Genomic DNA, 23,022 nt, shown 5'->3' on the forward strand with positions numbered 1-23,022 from the left:
GAGTGCCAGTACCATGGAGCCCCTAGAGCTCCAGGAATGCTGGTTTATAGGCAGCTCCGTGGTGAGGGTCAGCCAAGGGCATGCATTCTGTGGTGTTCAAGTTGGTGGGATATGGGGTACGCTATCCAGCCCTGAATAGATTCGTAACCCAGTTCTCTTAGCTCCACCATCTCCAGCTCTTTGGGGCAGAGATGTGCCTCTACAAGCCCATTAGTCTTTGTGTTGGCACGGATCAGAATTGGCTGGGAGGAATGTCTCTCCAGGGTAGGAGAGGTAGTGACACTATAGTGGCTGCAGTTCTAGGACAAGCTAGCTCTCTACAAGTCCTACCTACATGGTGCCCTCCTGCCTCACTCTGGCTGGCCTGGGAGAATGGCATTGAAGGAAGGTTGCTCCCTCTCTCAGTCACTTGGGGTGAGATCAGCCCTGCAGTGTGGGGGAGCCCTGAGGTACCCTTACAGTGGAGTGCTGCAGAGACAGTTGTAAATCTGGAGATGGATAATGTTATGTGGAAGGGTGTGAGGCTCCCAAGGAACAGCAGTGGTCAGAATTAGACTCTGAGACCTGGAGCCAGGCCATATCTGATGTGGTACCTTCTCCCTCAACTGAGACAGCTGACTGATCTAGCTACTGACTGGCCTCAGAACTGGCCGAGCCTTCACTCTCAAGGGCAGACTCTTCCTTTCCTCACACTGAATTGCAGAGAGTTCCCTAACACACCTTTGCAGAAGCTCTCCTGAGAAAACAGCACACAGGAAAAGCTCTTCTCTGCAGAGACACCTCAGCTCTCTGCACAGACAGAGAGTTGCTGCTGTGTCCCCTAGAGGTCCACAGCGAAGAGTCCTCTCCCATTTCAGACCTCAGAAGTGACCCCTGGGCAGCTTAACCCTCTGACCTGCAGCCACAGGGCAGAGCTGTTAGTTCTGGTCCGTAACAGCCTCCTGGCTGCTGTCGCTTTCTGCTCAGGACTGGCTTGATGTGGTTTTGCCCTCTCACATCCCTCTGGCAACCAATCCCGGAAAGCACCAGAGGCTCCATCAGTTTTACAGATGGAGAGGCTTCTAGAGGGAGGGGATGGTCTAGAGGACATGGAAGAGCAGAAGGGAGGACTACGGCATAAATGAACACCGGGGTCATGGCCTACAGCTACTGTCAGGATTTCGCTCTGGCGGGCCGCTCTGAAGCTCCATGTCTACCATGGGCTCTGCTTCCTCCCTGACCTTGGTGGACAGGCAAATGTGACTGTGGATAAGTCTGTGACCCAAGCCCAGGCGCCTGCTCTGCTCTCTGGGGCACAGTGATTTCTTTGCCTATCGGTTTGGAGTTCTGGGAAAATTGGGTCATCCCTCACTGAGAGGCAGATGGGAGGCACAGGCAGTTCTTCCCCATCTGCTACCCATCACCATGGAAACTGCTGGAGGAAGAGATGAAAGGAGGCAGCTTGGGTGAGGCCGTGGGTGCTCTCTCCCTTCTTCTCCATTAACAAATAGTCCCAGGGAGGCCGCCTCTCCTTCTGTGAGTGTTAAAGTAGCAGCAGCATCCTGTGGTGCTCCCGAGGCTCCAGAACATTCTAGATGCTTTGCCATATCACCTTCAGTGGTTCCTCACGAGGTAGGGCATCGCCATTTTTTCTTGTCGGATGTGGAAACTGAACCCAAAGGTGCTAAACGGCTGCCCAAAGTCAGAGGGCGAGGAGGTGGTGTGACAAGCTAGGCCACCCTGGTACCCAGGTCCGCCCCTTACACTCACCCACGCACTGTCTCTCCGGGGCATCAGGGGACAGTGGGGACAGTTAAAGACATGTGTACATATATCCTGAGTACAAAGGCACTGGGAAGTGTTGTGGTGTCCGCCTGTCCCAGGGTGATGGGACTCACCTGAGGAAGTCTGAGGGGCTGACCTCCAAGAAGCAGGGTTAGGGCCGTTGTTGGTGCAGGAGAATGCCATGCACTGAAGGTGCTGCCTAGATGCCTGCATCTGTCGGTAAACTAAATGGATCCTTTAATCTATGGTGGAAACAAACACCACCAAAGCCACAACCCAAACTCCCAACCCATCCTGAGACACCAGGCACTGCAGATTCGATTATCAGAGCACAACTCTGATGAATGAGCTTCTGTGAGGACATCAGTCTTCTCGGATGTGAGGGTGCGAACACACTGCTGTGTCCTCTACAGGTCCATGGTGAAGAGACCTCTCCCATTTCAGGCCTCAGAAGTGACCCCTGGGCAGTTTAACCCTCTGACCTGCAGCCACAGGGCAGAGCTGTTAGTTCTGGTCCATAACAGCCTCCTGGCTGCTGTCACTTCCTGCTCAGGACCGCCTTGACGTGTTTTTGCCCTCTCATGTCCCTCTGGCAGCCAACCAGAAAAGCACCAATGCCTCTCATTTCAAGGATTTCTCCCTGAAATCCAAACCCGACTAAGGACATCTGAATGGTAGGGATGCAAACTGGGAACAGATGTGTGAGTGCTTTTAAGGTTAACCTAAATGGCCCACACTGTACACATACCTCTGACCGAATCATTAAGTGTGTTGCCTGAATCCATCTGCACTGCCCCCTCTTCTCTGAGGCATTGTGACCTCGGTACTGTTTGGTTCTCTGGGGTGCTACATCCTAGGCACCATTTTTCTTCTCTGGAGTCTTGTATCCCAGATAATGAACATTCAGTCCTCTGTGCTGTTTCATTCCTGGGTTTTAACACTTGTTATTTCTTCCTCTCTGTGTTCTCTGGGATTTGAGCCCAAGGAAGAATTACTGATACTGTGCTCCATGACGATGAATGCCGGCTCCATAAGTCTTCGGATATTTTCCTTAGGTTCCCTAAGCCTTTCTGGATCCCAAGTTCTCTGTGAGCCCACTGCCCTCTGGTTCACACCGCAGCAGTTCCAAGGACTCCACCCACCCACCCGTGTGCTGATTCTCTGCAGGTGTCGGCTCTGTCCAGCGCTGGGGGGACCGAGAACCTCATCCTCCTGGAGCAAGAGAAACACCGTCCGCATGAGGTGGGCTCTGTGCAGTGGGCCGGCAGCACCTTTGGGCCCATGCAGAAGAGCCGGCTGGGAGAGCATGAATTTGAAGCCCTCATGAGGATGCTCGACAACTTAGTGAGTGTCTCGGTACTGTACTTCAGACCACTCTGTAGAGGCTGAGCACCCAGAACCAGATATCTTAAAGTGCTGGGGACAAAAACCACCTCTGTCATGGTTTACTTAGTGAAGGCCTCCAAGTTTTAGCTGCACTTTCTCCAGCGCTTGCTTTTCCTTCCTCTGCCAAGTGCTGAGACATCCTCACGTCTGCCTATGCTCTCCATGGGAATCATAGTCCTCCTGTCCACAGCCCCTCCCCATCATCCTATATCCATTAGCCCACACTGCCTCAGCAGTTGGCCCTGATCATCCCTAATGTCACAGCTTTAATCCACACAACTAGCTCCCTGTTCCAAACATCAACGTTACTCTATTCTATTGCAGTGAATGAATGAACCAGTTCACAAGGAATTAGACGGGATGGTTCATTAACAGATACAAAAGGACAGCCTCCTTCTTCATGGAGCTAATGATTGGGTTGATAACTTGGGGAATCAGAGGAGACGCTTCAGGCACAGGAGGTAGGGGAGGGATGCAGTGAGGAGCGAGTTCAGAGGGGTGAGACATGAAACCTGCCTTCAGAACAGTCCTGCTTGGTTCCCTTCCCTCACCCTCAAGGCCACCTGACCTAATCATGTCAAGGCCACTACAATAATTAATACTTTCCCTCCTTCAGCGCCTCCAAGTCATTGCTCGCCCTGTTGCTAGGAGGACCATGATGGCTTTGCAATGATGAAATGTGCCTTTAGTGGTGAGAGGGGACTCTGGACACCGTGTGCTGAGTCACTGCACCCAAATGAAGCACCAGGCCTTTGCGGGTAGCTTCCTACAGGAATCGTTTCAAAGCTTTGAGGGAAGCAGATAATTCTACTTAAAGTTTCAGAGAAGAGAGAGAGAGGAGGGTTCTAACACAATCAGATTTCACTGGGAATGTTGATGACAGGTGCCAGCTCTATATAACATCAGGGTTTGCTCCTACAATTCAAGGGCATTTTACTGTCACAAGTATTTTGATATTTAAAAACTAATGTGTAACACGTGGATTTCCTCATGGCAATGTCATTCATATCTATCTATATCTATCTATATCTGTATCTATATCTATATATACTGTATAGATATATATATACTGATATAGATACAGATATAGATATATAGCATTCTACACTGTTCTCATTCCTCCCATCTGGCTACTGAGCCCACCCATTGACCCTCTAGCTATTCCTCATCCATCCCTCAGTCCCCGCTTCTGCTTTCACGCGGCATTATACGTTACTCTCTGTATCGTGCTCCTTAAAGAGCTCTTCCTCCCTCGCTCATGATCCCCTTTCCAGTTTAATGACTTGCAAATGCACATACATGTGTGCACACATGCACATGTATATAAGGACGCACACTTACGATTTTAAATTTGTTATTTTACCTTAATGTTAGCTATCTTAAAAACATATTAGCTACTGGGGGTATAGCTCAGTATATAGACTGTCTGATATGGCATGATATGCCAGGCCCCGCACTGCAAAATTATACACTGCCATCATCACTGAAAGCAACACTACTTACAAATTCATCAAAATCATGAGCATTAAGCAGGCCTCATTTCTTGTTAAATTTTATGTGCTGGAGATTAAACTCAAGGTTTCACGTGTACAAGCAAGCATTCTCCCAAGGAGCTATACTGCCCAGACTTTCTGTTCACACTTTATTTTGAGACATAGGCTCACTAAGTTACCCAGATAGTCTTGGCTTGCTTTGTAGTCCAGGCAGACCTTGAACTTGTCATGCTCCTGCCTCAGCTTCCTGAACAATTGGATGGACAAACCTGAGTGACTAAGCCCATCTTAACTTGAAAGGCCTGTAACCCGGTGGATATTTGGGGTTGAACCAAGTCCTGGTGTGGACCTCTATCCCCCACAACACCTGGCTCTGGTTCTGTCCTCTCAGGGCTACAGAACAGGCTATACGTACCGCCACCCCTTCGTCCAAGAGAAAACCAAACACAAAAGTGAAGTGGAGATCCCAGCCACGGTCACTGCCTTTGTGTTCGAAGAGGATGGTGTCCCAGTCCCTGCTCTGCGCCAGCACGCCCAAAAGCAGCAGAAGGAAAAGACCCGCTGGCTTAACACTCCCAACACCTACCTGAGGGTGAATGTGGCCGACGAGGTGCAGAGGAACATGGGCAGTCCCCGACCGAAGACCACGGTGAGAGGGATGTCGGGCCGGCCTGGATGGGGTGGGAAGCAAGTCTGTATTGAGGTTTGGGGCACAAGGAGCAGATTTCTCCGGAGGGAGACAGAACTGGGCACTTCTATCAGCACAGATTCAGGAGAGACTGGGGTCTGGGTTTCACCCTGCACCTACAGGGGGCTTTGGGAAATTCCTGGGAAACATGTCGAACCCTGGGCCTGGGGTCTGACACAAACCCAGGAGAAGGACAGGCCGATCGTTTTCCTCTCTCCCTTTCTCCTCACTCACACACATCTCTATTTCATTTTTTTCTTTCCTGTTCTTCACAGATAAATGTGCTTTTTTTCTTGGCAAGTGCACAGGTTCACATGTATGTGACTCAGATTGATGTATGGAATAATCTTCTATGGTATTCTTTGAGAATAAGCCTATACCTTGCTGATATGGTTAGATTCACTTGCTCTGGAAATCCCATCCATGCTTTCTGAGTTATGGGTGAACCACTGCACCATCCAGGTTCCTGGGGATCCACACAGGTCCTTGTGCTTGAAGGGCAGGTGCTGTAACCATTGGACCTGCTCTCTGGTGTTTCGTTTTTGTTTTTGTTTTGCTTTTTTTTATGGCCCACTGGCCTTCCTTGCTGTCTATGTTATCTATTACTCATCTTGGCTCTGACCCAAAAAGAGAGAACAACTCTGGGTGACTTGTGGACCTTCCGTGCTAGTGGGTGGGGCACCCCAGTGGGAGGAGCACCGGGTGGCCCACACCCAACTCCCTACTTGCCTTGTCAGTGGATGAAGGCTGATGAAGTGGAAAAGTCCAGCAGCGGCATGCCCATACGGATTGAAAACCCAAACCAATTTGTGCCTCTCTACACTGACCCCCAAGAAGTGCTGGACATGAGGAACAAGGTGAGTCTGCCCTTCTACCTGCTTTTCTGAAGGAATCTGCAGTCCCAGAAGTGCAAGCCAAGTTCCTGGATTGAGGAACTCATTGGTACCCCTGGTGTGAGACTGGGTATGGACTACATCCTGGGCTCAGAGCCCCTGCAGGACTTACAAGGCGGTCCTCTGTAACCCACTTACGTAGCAGCACACTTACTTTACACGTTAGGTGTGTCTAAAAGACATGTCCACAGAGTGGCCATTTGTGAGCTCAGAGTTGCTCAAGGCCAGGTACAGAGGCAGCCCTCAGAATGGCAGATTGGGTTGGAGCAGAGAGGATAGACTCTATGGACAAGACCATGGAGGACCTTGTCAGATCCATCACAGGCCTCACTGGACACCAGAGGGCCCCTCCGTGCTCTGACCCCTTCTTCTCCTCTTTCTATGCAGATTCGAGAACAAAACCGACAAGATATAAAGTCAGCCGGGCCTCAGTCTCAGCTCTTGGCCAGCGTCATCGCCGAGAAGAGCCGGAGTCCGGTACAGCAGAGACTGCCCCCAACTGAAGGGGAAGCTTATCAGACTCCTGGGGCTGGGCAGGGGACCCCTGAGTCCTCAGGCCCACTCACCCCATGACCTTAGGTGCTGGGCTCTTGCTGCACAGTGAAGGGCCACCACACAGGTGGCTGTGAGGTCCAGGGAGGACAATGTTGGCTCACTCCTGGGTGCACCAGATAGGGAGCAACAAGGAGCATCTGTTCATAGGAAGGCTTCTGGCCAGCCCCACACCTCCCGCCATGAGACTCCACGAGGCCCTCTCTCAGTGTCCTGCTGAATTCTGGTGGCCCAAGTGTTTCTGACCCCTGGTTTGGATGTAGCATCATCAGGATACAGGGAGGGGGTTGTGGCTAGGACTGCTGTGCTATGGGGTGGGAAGGGTAAAAAGTAGCCATACAAACGTAGTTAGCATTAGAAAGCATGACGTCACTGTTTCTGTGTTTGAGGGGATGGCATCTTGTCTAGGGCTTAGGAGCAGATGGCATTGCAATTCTGCCTTGCGTGGCATCATGGCTGTTCATGGCTTGTGGCAAAGGGTGTGACACTTTCCTAGACAATGGCTAATGGGACGTGCCAGGGCCCATCACTCTCTGCAGAGCATGTTAACGTGATATGGCTGCAGATCAGGCAGCTGCAGGCTGCACCCTCACATCTGCTTCCTGACCTCCCCCAGCTCAGCCAAGTCAGTGAACTCTGAGCATGCCATAGAATCAAGGTTAGAAATGACCCGTGATCCCAGGGGGATGAGAGATGAGCACAGGGCAGGACTGTCGTTCAGCAGCTCTGTCCTTCACAGCAGGAGTTCTCAGTGGAGTCCCTCATCCTCCTTGGGGTCTATCTTAGACTCCCCTTTGACTCTGAAACCCGTTGAAATAAGCCTATTGTTGCTTCTGTATGAGTGCAGCCCATAAGTGGTGACCAGAAACCATGGTTGCTCTGGGCTCACCTCCCTGAGATCTCACTCTGTTCTCCTCCTCCGATAGTAAGTGATGCCTTCTGATAGGCCACAGTGAGGAAACTGACTTAGGGAAAGGACAGAAGGGTCTGGGTTCAGTCCTCTCTTGAGCAAGAGGGACCAGATGATTCAGAGCCAGGGATTCAACTGAGGTGCAGAGCAGAGGTTCTGTCAGTGCCCCTGCCAGGGCCTCAGGGCCTGGCCTCTTGGTCACCATGACTCCAGGATTCACTGCTTGGACTGAGAATGCTGAAGGCCCTGTATCTTATTGTTTTAATGCTGTGTGCTGAGGCTGCTCTTGAGGGACCTGGGGGAAGGCAGTGGGGGAGAGGGCTGGGGAGGGGCAGCAGGGGAGAGGGCTGGCATGCTGCTTGCTCTAGCCAATGCTATGCTTGCTAGACTTTGTCTGACTAAATTTGGGCCACCAAATGTATGCACAGTCATGGCTTGGAAGTGTCCGTAGATGGGAATGCAATAAAGGTATGTCTTCTGCTTGGGAGCATCTTTTGATTTCATTTCAAGGGCAAAGGGTGGACCCCTATATTCACCAGGAAAGGTACAGAGCCTAAGTGTTGGGAGGATATAGCAATGGAGAGAAGGAACAAGCCCTACCCCAAGGCCCCAAGCTTGGTTCCGAGGAGCACATGTCACTTCTCTAGCAAGACAGCTGACTGCCACTTGAGAGAAGCTCCAGCTTGGGCCCCAGCTTAGCGGTCAGAGAGCAACACACACTTTGGTTAACTTTCAGTCTACAGAGAGCCAGCTGGCGTCCAAGGGCGATGCAGATACCAAAGATGAATTGGAGGAGACGGTGCCCAACCCCTTCAGCCAACTCACTGACCAGGAGCTGGAGGAGTACAAGAAGGAGGTGGAAAGGAAGAAGCTAGAACAGGAGCAAGAAGGTAAACCTGTGTGAGCCATAGCTCTCCCAGCCTAGAGAGTAGAACTCAGACCCCAGTGAGGACCTTCTTGCCCCATCACCAAATAGCACCCCTGCTAGAGGAATATAGCATGATCCAGCACCTCCTAGTGACACGGGCAGGCACCTTCGTGATCTCAGTGACCTACTCACTGGCTATGAAGGAGTTAGTGCTAGTAAAATATTTGGACTTGTGCCTTTGATCATGACAAAGCTCAGTAAAACAGGTCAATGGCTGCAATGAGACTGGTGTGACAGTCACATAAAGTCTAGAGTGAGTCTATCAGGATTCTATTAGCTGACACTTCTCTCCTTGCTTCAGAGTCTTGCATCCAGCCCGTTCCTCTGTGGTGAAACTCCTAGCATCTTGATGTGCTGGTCCATGCTTTGTTCCCTTCTGGGCTAACCTGAACCAAGTCATCTACACTCAGGCTCTACCTCAAATCTCTCTCTGCCTAGGAAGGCCACCTCTCGCTCTTTTCACTCTGCCCAAAGGAACTGTCTTCTCTCCTTGCTTTAAGAGCACCCAGGACCTGAAATCCACTTAGACTGAGCTGTAATTTACCAGGGGCAGGGTTAGGGCTCTCCACCCTCCCCTTGTCTCAGGAAGGTGTGAACTAACTGAGTTAACTGGTAATGTAGCTACTGCAAGCAAACCCGAGAGCCAGCGGCTGGGTCTGCTTCTATCTGTGCGTGTATTACAGCAGCACCATCTTGTCCAGCACAGGGCACCCTCCTGACACCTTACTTTCCCATGGGGGCAGCCATGTGGTAGACAAGACACACTATTACTCTGATTGCCCCCTTTTGGTCCCCCAGGAAGGAGCAGAGGCAAACCTGAGCTACGGAGGGCCTGCAGCTCTCCCGCCAGAAGTAACTAAGTAGAACAGCACTGGGTCTCACATCCGCCCCGCCCCTCTTGCCTCTCTGTGACTTGTGTGCTAAGGTGGGCTTGTTGTCTTCAGGGGAGAAGGACGCAGCCACAGAGGAGCCTGGTTCACCTGTAAAGTCCACACCTGCGTCTCCTGTGCAGAGCCCAACGAGGGCAGGGACCAAGAGTCCAGCGGTCTCTCCTTCCAAGGCTTCAGAGGGTGAGTGGAGCTGAGCAGGCTTTAATAGATGCCTGTGTGTGAGACAGGGTGGTCTGCACACTGGAGAGAACTGCTGTTGGTTGGAAGAACAGCCTCACTCGCATGGGGAAACACCCCCTCTTGGACAGTTCTAGGTAATCTGAGCAAGATTCCCGTTGTCTTACTAGTGAGCTATGCTGATGCAGCCAAAGCCCTGTCAAGCAGAGGTAAAGGACTGACCCATAGCCTCCCTGCCCCAGCTGGCCAGTTGTTCCCCTCCCCCAGCTGGCCTGTTGTCCCCCTCCCCCAGCTGGCCTGTTGTCCCCCTCCCCCAGCTGGCCTGTTGTCCCCCTCCCCCAGCTGGTTAGTGGTCCTCAGGTGCTGATGCTAGGAGGATCTCTATAAAGATGAAGGCTCTGCTCTGTCGGGTCTGAGATGGGGCCTGAGACTCTGCATTTCTCAGGGAGTGACACCTAATGGCGTCACCATCAGTCTTGACTGTGTATTGGAACCCCTTGGTGAACTTAGGCGGCTCTGCTGCCTGGAACCCATCTTTCATCCTTTCTCTAGGGCAATCTAAAATGTGAACCAGTTGAAAACAGCGTCATTTAGAGAGGCACTAGTTTAGATATTAGAATTCCAGGCCCAACCAAACTGCTAGTTTTAGCAATTCAGAGACTCCCATCTGTGCCTCAGTTTCCCTGTGTGTCTAATGGAATTATTAATGCTTTTCTTTGTCACAGTCCTTCTGTGTCTAAGGGAGTGTTGATGAATGACAGCATACTTTGACGGACTAAGAGCATAATTTGATCATAGGCCCTGATTATTATTGAGACACACATACTGACAATATTGTGTGGCCCCTCACCACCTCCAGGCTGCTCCACTGGGTCCCCTGAGAAACTCCACCAAAGATGGCACCCTGTGACCCAGAGAACAGTCTCTGCTGGGCTGCTGGGATCCCCTTCCTTGATGAATGGTCACATGTGTGATTCTGATAGCACCTCCACCCTGAGCTTCTTCCCCAAGCCAACCACTGCCTCAAGTACAGACCTAGGCTTGCTGGAGAAAACCAATCTACTTGAGGCCAGTGCTCCAAGTGGATGTCCCCCCCTCCTCTCCACTGGCTGTACGTGTTCATTGTGTCTCACCATGGTGTGTTGTCAACCTGTCCACAATGTCTTCCTTTCTCTTCCCATTTGTGCTTTCATCAAAGGGTTTTCTTCCGAGTCTGAATACTTGTCTCTGTAGTAAGTATAGAGAGGCTGCTCGCTTCCCAACTCACCTGGCACTCGAAACATGGAGGGAAGAACTTTTTAAAAGAAATCTGTCTCTTCCAAGGTTTTCATCTTGCATCTCACAGCTCTGCCTTTGGAAAGTCTCTTAGATGTAAAATTCATGACCAATTCCACCTGTGCTGTGCATGGACTAGGCTTCCTGAAAGAGACATAGACACACACACACACACACACACACACACACACACACACACACACACACTCATTCACTCACACACGTCCCATAAGGATGGGTAGGAGATGTCAGAAGAGTGTCATGGTCAACACAAATTAATCATTGGCCCTGCTTTGACACCTCTAGGGAACTTCTTCTAGAACTTTGGGAGGAGCCTGGATTCTATCTTTCCGGACCCCATATGTCTCCTAGTGGTGTGCAGAGGGTCTGGGCTGTCTGTCCATTAGCACAGGAGTGTAGGCTGCAGGAGAGAATTATAAGGAGAGCCGAGAAGGGCTCGTGATAGACGGGACAAATCAGGAGATTCTGTTCCTGAGAGGGGTGAGAGTGGAAGGATGGAAGTGTCAATCACCCATTACTGGGCATCACATTCACTGTGGCCAGAGTTCCGGTTCTCTCTGGTGCAAATCTACCACTGTTCTTGAGTTGTAGAATAACAAAAGTTATGGTTTTCTCTAAAAATGCTTTCTGTACCACAGACAGCTTGGAACATGGCCACTTGACAGAATGTGATGAGATGTGAGCTATAGTGTGGTGTGGCTGGGTGGCCTGGACCAGCTCCTTGGGGTATGCAGGATGGACTCCTACACGGTAGCTATGTGCCCACATGTGTCCTACCCGTGAGATCAAGGGTGACTGTTTCCAGCCATCTGTTACTGCGCTCCAGGTCCTCTCCTGCTGAGTCTCCATAATATCACTCCCTGCCTATGTTCCCAATCTTAACCTTGCACTGTCAACCTTTCCAACTCCCTTCACATCTGTTCACCAGGATACTTCCTTCTCTTTGACTAAGTCCTGACTGATGTTCTCCCTACTGACCTGCCCCACAGGGAATACCCAGGACTACAGACTGAGCGGCAAAGAAATAGTTCATGTTTCCTGTTAGATAATCGCTGATGAATCCATTATTTAAAACGAGCCACTCAAAGCACTTCAGAGTGGGCTGGGAAATGGTCCAATGGATATAAGTGCTTGCTGCACAAACATGTGAAATCCAACCAGGCATGGCAGTCCCTGTCATCCCAGAACTCAAGATGCAGAGGCAGAGGAGCCCCAGGATAAACTGGCTAGTCGGTCTAGCCAATCAATGAGCTCTGGGTTCAATTGAGAGACCCTGACTCAATAAGTAAAATGGAGACCCATCAAGGACCACAGCTGACATCAGCTGTGGGTCTCCACAGGGAACAGAGGTGAGAGGAGAAAATGACCAAAATTTCAATGTGCTCACATAAATCCATTCTTCCTATAGACTGTGTTCTTTGAATTGTGAATTACTAGTCCTCGATGCTGCCAGCCTCCAACACTTAGGCAAGTTAGCTCAGTAGCATCAGTCACTGTCCAACCATGGTCCACAGTGAGTTCTGTGGATTGGCTGGAGTTGACTGGGCTTAGCCCAGGGGGTCTTCTTCCCTGTGTGCTATCAACCAAGGCCACAGTCAGCTATGAGCATGACTAGGTCAGGACTTCCAAGGTGGTGCACACATATGGCTGACTCCTTGGCAGAGACAGGAAGAAGCAGGCTCAACTGGGACACTGGGGTAGCTTATTAGTCTCTGTCTGTGCCTCACCCTCTCTCTCTTTGTTCACCCTTCCCCTCTCATGTGGTCTCTCTACATTTTCATTAGTGTCATTGGTCTTTATCCGTGGTGGCCTAGGTCTCCCAAAGCTGTTAGGCAAAAGTGTCTAGACCTTCTAGGTCTTTGGCCTGCAGCTCTGCAGCACTCCCCTGCATTCTGGCTGCTACCAGAAGCCTTGGACCCAACGGGGACAACATGACACTGAGGTTTTGCACACTAGGACCTGAGCTGTTGCACATGTCATTAGTATACCCATTACTTACGGGAACTTTGATTCTCAGCCAAGGAGGGGCATATTCTGAACACAAATGTCCCATTGTGCAGCCAATGGTCCTTTTTATGTCAAAATGGACTGATGACTTGATTAAAAAAACAACAACAACAGGAACTTAGAGAGGTAGAGATGTAGCTCAATGGTAGAGCACTTGCCGAGAATGTGTGAGACAAAATAACACACACAATAACACACACACACACACACACACACACACACACACACACACACACACACACACACACTTTGGGACCCACCCACTGCCTTAGGGACCTAACATGGAGAAAGACTGCATTTGCACAAGTTGAATCTGGATCATTCTTTCAGACACTGCTATTCAGGAATTTAAAGGAGGACAGAAACTGGTTCAGGGTTCTGTGGACCAGCCTCCTGCTCACAGAGCTTCAGAGGCAGTTGTTTGTGCTGGGCTGGCCTTCTGCTCCCTGCTGTGTGGTCTGAGTGCCTCGTGGACCTTTGCGATCCTTGCAGCATGGTACCCCAGCCCTGTGTTGGTGCCTATCATGAGTGATACTTCCCCCAACCTTTAATGAGCCTTTTCTTTGCTTCTGCATGCAAAGGTGAAGAGCCCTCTTCACTGGGGAAAGAACAGTGCATGGTGGTCACCAGTCCTGCATGCACTGGGACATAGACCAGGGTTAATCTGGTTGACCTGCGTTCAGCAAACCCACGTCCAGGTCCTCCCCTTATCCCCCTTCCTGTTGCTAAGTGGCAGGTCAGACTACTTATCTGTCATGTGTTAGGTAAAGTCACATGCCTTTAGTCATGAGTATATTCCTGAGGTTAGATGTGGTCTCCTCCACAGACATGCCAGCAGTGAGGAGAGGCCAGGTATCCTCTGTGGAACCTGTACCTGACCTTGCTCAGAGAGAGGCTCAAGCGGGTAGTTCCTGATTGGGAGACGTCTGCACTTAAGTGAGAGGGATTTGTGTTTCGAGTGGAGAACAAAGACAGCCAATGTAACATGAGCACGTTGCGGTGGGCTTAGAGAACGCTAGTTTGTTGTTAATCTCAGTGGAAGCTGCACAGAGTGTAACTGAACCCAACATTGGGGAGATGTGTACTTGGATGGGTGGGCAGGAGTGGTCTGGGTTGTGTCGTACTGGGGTGGAGACCAGGAAGCTGGGGGAGTGGCCTCAGCTGTCCTGAGCCCGGATTTTCCCTGAATCATCCACTTTCCCTATTTCTCCTCTTCCTCTCCCAGTTTCCTAGGAGACAGAACTTGCAACTTTACAGTCTCTGTCCCTTCTACCAAGTGTCCCCAGTTCCATGAGCACCTCCAAGCACCCCCTATTCAAGCAAACATGAGTCCCACTGCACTCATCTCTTGGGGTCTCTCCCAGATACTCTTTAACTTCATTTTCTGGAGCTGCTCTCAGGGGAGAGAGTTGGCTCTGAGCCAGTCCTTGGTGTTTCCCAGGTGCTCGTACCTGCCAACTCTCCAGCAGTCTCTGTACCGATGGGGGTGGGTACACTGACTGTGCTCGGTTTAATATTGCTTTCTCAAGACAGCACAGACACCAGGGGCTGTGGACCTGCTTGATATAGGTGAAGAGACCTGAACAGGGACCTGGGAGAAGGACTGAACTACAGCAAGGACATGAGTCACCACGGATGGACATGACGGGTGGGGGTGACAGTGTTCGAGGGATTCCGTTACCACGTTCACCTGGCCGCTCATACATTCTGCCATCTGGCTTTCATGGGCCTTCCCCGGTGCCTTCCAGGGGCTAGACATGTACGTGGCACAGCTTCACCCTCTTTCCATTTAGAATGGAGAGGTGGTGTCCTCAAATAGACTCGGTTGGGGACAGATGTTTCTGTGGTGGGTGCAGGAAGGTCAAGAAAGACACTGAGGAGACAAAGTACTCAAACACATCTGTTATATAAGGTGACACTTGGGGAATGGAGAGACAAGAAGGGCCTCCTCCAGATAGCACAACCCGGGGTGACAGGGAGGGGACAAGGGACAGTTGAGGAGACCAAGTCGAAGGTTGGGGGAAAACAGGAGAGAGAACAGAGAGGATCGTGCCCTAACAGATATGGCATTGGGGTACACTGCCAGATGACAGCCTCGGGAATGTACCCGGAGGTGAGGGGACTAGAGCTCAGGCGGTGGGAATCCGGACTATAAATTTTGACAGGCTCTAGTCTGGAAAGTTGGATGAATGAGAGGTGGCAGCCAGTCTCTGATACTAAAAGGGAACACACCTCCGGGGGGGGTCTAAAAGAACTTTGGCATGTCACCTCAAGGAGGAAGGAAAAGCCTCACCATAAGGTCTTTCCAGGTTGTTAACCCATCCCATTCTGACTGCTTTATACTCATCCCCATCCACACAGATTGTAGTCCCAGGATCCCTCTGTGGCGGGAACTCTAGGATTTTTTCTTCACCCATTTCTGCAGCATTGGCTTCACCTTCTCCTGTGGCTCACATTCCCAGATAGCAGAGCATGTGCCAGTCCTGGTGGTGATACTCCCACTCAAAGGTGCCCACGATCATATCACATCACACACACACACACACACACACACACACATACACACATACACACACATACACACACATATACACACATACACACACATACATACACACACATACACACATATACACACATACACACATACACACACATACACACACATATACACACACATATACACACATACACACACATACATACATACACACACATACACACATACACACACACACACACACACACACACACCCCTCTCACGGATTACATACATACACACATACATCATCTATACCACACGATGCTCACCTCTCACACACCAGCAGGCCACTCAACCCCTGGATGAGAAGCATGTGGAGGGAGAAGCCCAGACCTGAGTCTGCACTGTGCAGCTCTCTGCTCTGGCTGTGTAATGGGGAGAAGGGAGCCAGCCGGTCTTTAGTTCACTTTCTGTGTTTCTGAGTCTGTGGCATTATAGTCCCTTCCATCCTCTGCATAGATGGGAAGAGGGGACAGCTGGGGACTTTAGTGCCTGGGGTCTGAGCATGCTTCCCTTAAGTGTGGGACCTGGTGATCCCAGGTAGAATAGAGACCTGAGCCCTGGCAGCCACTACAATGAAAGAACCTCCTTCGATTCATGATCCTAACATGGAAATGTTGCGTCCTTCCTGTTCCTCCTCTCTGCCCCCTGGGAAGACATTGGGTCGCTAAGCTCCCTGCTGCTGTTTAGGGCTGAAGACCTGTGATCACCATGTCTAGATTGGTGCAACTGGGCTGCTTATCACAGTGCTTCCACTGAGACAACCATGGGCTGCCCTCAGCTGCTCTCCTCTCTTGGGTGGGTTCCTTCATTCACGCTGAATTAAGTGCTTGTTCAGAAGCAAACCAACATCCGCTTCAATATGTAGACAAGAACCCAGAGTGCAGTGGGTGTTTCCTGGGCAGTGGTGAGAGGTGAGACCGCCATCCCTCCTCTGTTCCAGGATCCTCCCCCACCCCATGCCAGCCTGTACTTCCCTAGCTCCAGGTCTCCCTAGAAGTGGTTCTGTTGACCCCTTGAACACTCACCTTCATGAAATCTCACAGGCTGGGTCTTCTGGTCTTTTCCTAGATGCCAAGAAGACAGAAGTCAGCGAAGCCAACACAGAGCCTGAGCCAGAGAAACCAGAAGGGGTGGTGGTGAATGGGAAGGAGGAGGAGCCGAGTGTGGAAGAGGTCCTCAGCAAAGGACCGGGCCAGATGACTACCAATGCTGACACTGATGGCGACAGTTACAAGGACAAAACCGAGTCAGTTACCAGTGGCCCCTTGTCCCCAGAGGGCTCGCCCTCTAAGTCACCCTCCAAAAAGAAAAAGAAATTCCGAACCCCCTCCTTCCTGAAGAAGAGCAAGAAGAAGGAGAAGGTGGAATCCTGATTAGTGGCTCAGTGGGTCCTGATGCATCCCTGCCCTCCTTCCTTACCTTCTCCCAACTCTGACCCTGAAGCCAGGGCCAAGGAGGGCAAGAGGAGATCCTGGGATCACACTCAGAGGGGAACTTAGAGCCTGCCTTCCCAGAGCAGCCAGGTGTCTTGTCCACAGTCACAGTTAGTTGGCAGCAAAGCCTGCCCTAGATTTGAGCTTCCTGACTCCCGTGGTCATCCTCTGCCCTCTGTTCAACACTGCCTAGTCCTGGGCTGCCTATGTTAGGACACCACCTGCCCACCTGAGCCCAGGGTAGGAAGGCCAAACACCAGGCACTGTCACGGATGCTCACAGACCAAGGCTTCTTCTGAGTAAGGTCCATCTCTTCCCAGGAACCCTGCCTCCTGCTGATGGAGCTGTCTCCACAGCAAGAAGCCATGCTTCTCTCTTGGGTCCCTCCCCCCCCACCCCTGCTCAAAGTAACCAGAGAGACTGATCTGTCCCCGCCAATAGAAATTAATCTTTGATCCCTGGGCTGATGGCTTAGCTTGCACTCTCCCAAACACTAAACCTGAGCTTTCTCCATGGAACCCATTGAGTGATGGATGGAAAAACTCTAAGAGCCAACAAATAGAGGGTGAAGTAAGTCAGCCTGGTGAGTGGGCAGGGCCGGGGGGCACCGATCTATGAGCCCAGGAGCCTGACCTGTCTGTACTGTGCATCTCACAGGCTGAAAAATTAAACCCAACTGTAGCTTAAGAAAAAGTCTTATGCTCAGGGAAGAAGTCCTGGGACATTGAAATCTGTTGCTGGCATTGAGTTGTGCCAGGAGGTCAGACACCCCTTTGGCTTTGCATGCTATGCAGGGCTGTACCTGCCTCACTCTTGCTTGGCAGCCAAGTGTCCCCTGGCCTTCCCACATCCCCAAGAGCTCTTGCCCACAGACCAGAAGATGCTCTTGGCATCTCAACCTTGGCTCTTTGGGTCCCAACTCTGAGTCAGAGGGTCTAGCAGAGGATGGTCAGAAATGAGTCCTTTGGGGTTAATTCTCTCTCACCAACTTTCAAAGACATGGCTGACATTCCCAACCCCATCACCCTCTTGCACCCTGGGCCTTGGCATTAGGCAGAGCTGTTGTTTTAAATGCCAACACTGGTTTCCCCCCATATCCTCCCAACAAGTAGTGTTGGTTAATGAACACTTCTGGCTCCAAGACAATCCATCTTCCTGAAAGCACAGCGTCTTCAAAGAGTATTTCTCTCTTTTTGCCCTGGTTATTGTAAAAGTGTTTTTGAAGTTTCTTGACTCATCGGTTTTCACTTTGCACACGTGTGATTACAAGCACGCCACAGGCCTCCCCTCTGCTCTCTCAACCCTCCACAGACTGAACCCTTTCAGGGACAACTGACTTGCTGAGCAGGGTGCGAAGGCTGGGTTTGAACCCAGGGCTGTCTGAGCCGAGTCCTGCCTCTTCCCAGCTGTGGTGAATGGACAATGGCCTTGACCCATTAGCCATCCCTACAGTTGGTCTTGGCTGTGTAGTGTTAGCACTTGAGATGAAGGTCACTGTCAGTGATGCAGTCAGCTGTGGATGGTGGGATGTCTATGCCTCTGTCACTGGAGATCTGAGCCCTCTGGCTGAAGCAGGAAACCCCACCACAGTTGGCTGTCTCTTGAACAGAGCTGAGGACCTAGTGTTGATGTGGAGCTGCTGCCCAGGCCCTGTTTTTCTTTGCGTTTTGGTTGGGTCAAGTCTAATGACAGACAACCCAATGTCCCTGTGTACGAATGCCCAGAGACTTCCTCTTATAGGAAATGCCTTCTTAAAAATAAGATTTCACATTCATTCATTCATTCATTCATTCATTCTCTCTTAATATTCACTAGGCATCCACTTGTATCAGACATTTTTAAAAAGATAAGAAGAGTTGACCTTGCGGAGGCAGCATTTGTGTGAGTCGGTGCTGAGTGATGAGGTCTGTGGACTCTGTCCAATGAGCTCTCTTTATCCATCCTCATTATAACACTGGAGCTTGCTTAGGTTAAGATGTCAGAGCTTTCCCTGAACATTATCCTTCCAGATAATTGATGGCTGATTTGGTTTTTAAAACAAAGAGGAACATCTGGGAAAAACAAAAGTCAGCAGAGATGGACAGATGTGGAAACGTGAAACTCCACACTGTGTCCCTCTGGGCCATGCCAGAGTGTTATGTGAAAGGTGACAAGGAGTGGTTCACATCCCAGGTGGGCAGGCCTGGGTCTTAAGAACACTTGCAGACAGTGTGAGAGATCTGAATTTTACCGTATTCTGGACACTGAGGACTGTTAGTTAGGGTAGAGTCACAAATAGAAGTGTGGTAGGGTCCCTTTGGTGGCTGAGGGAGAGTACAGGTAAGGCTGTTGGCTGATCTCACAGGCTGTGTTCTCCCCTACTGCACGGTAAAACCATCTGGAGTGTTTACCAAGCTAATAATGCTGGGTTCACAGCCTCAGACCCTATTCTGCTTTGGCATAAGCTCACAGGAGAAGTGTAAAGACATTTTACAATTTCCTTCTTCCCTTGCACATAAAGGATGCTATGAGCACAGCCCTGAGGACTGTAGAAAAGGCTGTGTGTCCCACACAGAACATTTCTTTGGCTCTGTAAATGTTGATTCGGGGTTTGACCAGTGAGGAGGGATTGTGAAAGCTAAGGATTTACTGGTCACAGGCCTGTTTCTCACTGAGTCACTGTGCTTGCTACAGAGCAGGGTCAGAAGGTTGAACTGGTGCTACTGTGACCAGCTGGTTGGGAAGGCGAAGTGGCTTCCCAGCCTGTTTTTACACACTGTAGAGTCGTGCAGAGAGAGGCAGTCCTGGCTCCCGTGATGTCATACACCGGGGGTGGTTTCGATCTGTGACTATCCCCCAAACTGGAAAACAAAAACCAAAACAACCCTGCCCAGAGATGCTCTGTACCACAGTCTGAATCTGGCCCGTTATCAGCTGACCCAAGGTCTGGTCCTTCTTAAACCATGGGAAGAACCAGGTGACACTTGGTACTGAGTGTGAAGTCCTTGCTCTGTGGACGGGGGCATGAGGGACATGGGTGAGGACCTTAAGTCTCTCACATTCCCCCTTTTAAGGCACTGCTCTGAGGCACCCAATCATGAGACAGTGCCTGAGCCTAGCCCCTGTGGGATGGCAGTGTGACCAGATGACAGATGTCTGGCCTTGTGCTAACAGGACCTCCGCTCTGGCCGATGTGAGCAGAAATGCTGTAACGGATCTGAAAGAAACATTTGCCCCTGAGAGTGTGAATGGTTAGACCTAAGTTTGGACACAGTAAGGAAGGTTTGCATAAGGACAGGACACAGCCTGACCTAGGTAGACTAGTGTGCCAGGCTGTTTCATAAATGTGAATTTTATATCTAGTTCTGGGCCAAATGTCGTGAGTTCTTGACAGCCGAGCGGGACTATTGAAACACACATCCCTTTGCTCATTTTACACGTGATGCTCTACCAATATCCATGGGCTCCTGGAGTACTTGCCATCCACTGAGGGCAGAGGGGCCATGAGGCTTATGTCCTTTCTTGTCCAATTGAACTCTCTATGATCCCATATAATTCCGCAGGACCAAGAAATGAATAAAATGCTAGATACCTGCTCTCACTTCCCATGGGAAAGACAAGGCACCTTACAGCTAAAATGTAATAGGAACTCCTGCCTGAGGTGGGTGGTCTAATATGAGAAGGAAGGGCCCAGAGGCAACTGAGACTCACGAAACAGTGTATTTGGTTTTTGCATGCATGTCCTCTTTCTCCGACGGGAAGAGGCACCCACAGTACTGTGATTGCTTCCTAGAGCACTAGCTAACCAGGACGCAGTGCTCTCCCTGTCAGAATTCAGAGGCCAGGTATAAAGCTCTGTTCCCAAGGCACCCAAATGCCCCTCACTAGGGAAGCCACCTTGTCCAGAAGTCTGTGGGGATCTCACACTGCGGGGGATCTCTTACTGCAGTGGACAAAGTGCCTTTCGTTGTCTTTGCACTGATAGTGCCCTGGAGAAGGCGGGCTGCTTTTCGTAGGAACAATGAGCAAGATACATTATTTGGGTGACCCTAGAAAGTACAGAAGTCACATTCTGCCTCATTCACATGTGACATTAGACTTTTGCCAAATTGACTTTTGTACCGCTCGTCTCCGGATTCTCCCACAATTTGGGTGATCAGTTTGAGGATGCAGGGCCAGAGATAGAAGAGGCTTTGGGTGCCAGGAAGACTCTGGCACAGGTTAGCCTGAGAAGGTGGTCTTCCATGGGAGTCAAGTCCTCAGCCCCTCCCTCACACACCTCTCAAGCATCCAGGGCAAGCCTGGACCCTGAGAGCTCTTTCCTATCTCGGGTAGAAATGACATCTCAGGAGCTCAGAGGGTGGTGAGAAGGGTCTAAACTCCCCTCTCCTCCAGCAAACCATTCTGTCTATCTTTTAAAGGCCCCTTTAATATGAATCGGGGTGGCAGTTGGACCTAAACCCAGGGGTCACACTTGAGAAACAGCATGAACCCTTGTAGGATGGCAATACATTTAGAGAAGCCCCAGACCCTCCTTTCAATGCTACCTGGTTCCTGTGGGTCTTACTATGTTGGTGAATCATATCACAAGATTGTCCTCTCTGTAAGTTATTTGAACTGCTGAAAGCGATGAGTCCCCCAGGGTCCTCCCTTTCTGAGAAGAGGTGAGGTGGGGTGGATGAAGCAGGTACCTAACAGGACCCATGGGATGCAGGGTCACAGGAACCCAGGCTGGCCAGGGTGTGCAGTGTAAGTAATGCCATGGGTGGTTTTGGTGAAATGTCTGTCTGACAATCGTCACATGAGCGTCTGACTTACTGTCTTCCCTTGTACATAGGCTGTCTGTGTTTGACTTTTTCTAGTCCCAGATGGATTCCATGTAATATTCTATGCTGTGACAATGCCACTCTCCCCTAAGATCACACATCACCCCACAAATGGTTCTGCCTTTATGCTAACACATCGAGCCGCTGATATGCAGTTGGATGGTCAGGCTCTTGGATTTTATTTTGCAATTTTATATATATACATATATAATATATATTTATGGGTTGGTTTTATATGGTTTTTCTGTTTGAATCTATGAGCAACAAAGCTTCCCTTTGATTTCGATGAGAACTTTCCAAAGGCCTTTTGCTGCTTTGGTGTCTGACTGTGTTTGGGGTGGACTCTGCTTGTGGGTTTCTCTGTGTGTGTGCCGTTATTTCACCTGCAGATCTTACCCTAGTAAACCAGATGTGCTCGGCTTCCCAGTGTGTGTGACCCATCTCTGTCGGCTCCTTGGGGGCTCCCGGGGAGGTGGAAGTTAAAAGGGGGCTCATGTATGCAGGTCACACTGGGAACTTAAACCCTTTTCACACATAGAAAGCTGAACACAGGTATTGCCGAGTTCTGATGAGGGAGGGGAGGTCGTGACACAGTGTCCTCTGAGGAGGAGACCAGACAGATCTGACACAGCTGCAAGGGCTGTGTTGCAGTGGATGAGGTGGGGAGCGGCAGAGACAGCTGACCCTGCATGTACAGGTGAGAAGGCCAGAATGGAGGAAGACATCAGCCCAGTAGCAGAGGGTGAAGGGGAGATGGAGTCCCTCTAAAAGAGGGAAGGTGTGAAGGTGGGGTGGATAGTGGAAGAGAGAAAACCTCATTTTGCCCTTTCCCACCCCTACCAAAAATATACAGAAGAGGGCCTGGAAAGATGGCTCAGTCGGTGAAGGGTCTGGCATACAAGAGTGAGGACCTGAGTTCAATTCCCAGCACCTACATAAGAAACAGTATGGCCGGGTGTGCCTGTAACCCTAGCATCAGGAAGGTAGAGATGGATTTTTGGGGGGGTTGCTGGCCAGCCAGTTTGTCTGAATCAGTGAGTTCCAGGTTCAGTGAGAGGCAATGTCTCAAAACTAAGGTGAAAGATGGTTGTGAGCTACGCCTAATGCCAACCTCCAAACTACACATGTGCACTTGTGCACATGCAACACGTGTGTGTGCACACCTACGCGAACACCAGGGGTGGGGGATGCCCAGCCCTTATGGAACACCCACACACACAGGTCAGGTACTATCTGAGCATATTGTGCATAGCAT

At 50.5% G+C, this 23,022-nt stretch overlaps 1 protein-coding gene across 3 annotated transcripts in view; it reads left to right on the forward strand.

Annotated features, from left to right (window-relative positions):
* Add2 (adducin 2) overlaps window positions 1-22,187 on the forward strand; it is a 99,532-nt gene extending 77,345 nt beyond the window's left edge. The window contains exons 10-16 of one of the 3 annotated variants that reach the window (XM_087655829.1): window positions 2,932-3,108; window positions 5,035-5,292; window positions 6,069-6,188; window positions 6,612-6,701; window positions 8,423-8,576; window positions 9,559-9,684; window positions 16,598-22,187. In XM_087655829.1, coding sequence (XP_087511955.1) covers window positions 2,932-3,108; window positions 5,035-5,292; window positions 6,069-6,188; window positions 6,612-6,701; window positions 8,423-8,576; window positions 9,559-9,684; window positions 16,598-16,902 — 1,230 coding nt within the window. In that variant the 3' untranslated portion in view covers window positions 16,903-22,187. 3 annotated transcript variants of the gene reach the window in all.
* Window positions 22,188-23,022: the final 835 nt, after the last annotated feature.

Source organism: Rattus norvegicus, chromosome 4 (assembly GCF_021556685.1).
Source record: "Rattus norvegicus strain SHRSP/BbbUtx chromosome 4, alternate assembly SHRSP_T2T, whole genome shotgun sequence".
Taxonomy (NCBI): Eukaryota; Metazoa; Chordata; class Mammalia; order Rodentia; family Muridae; genus Rattus; species Rattus norvegicus.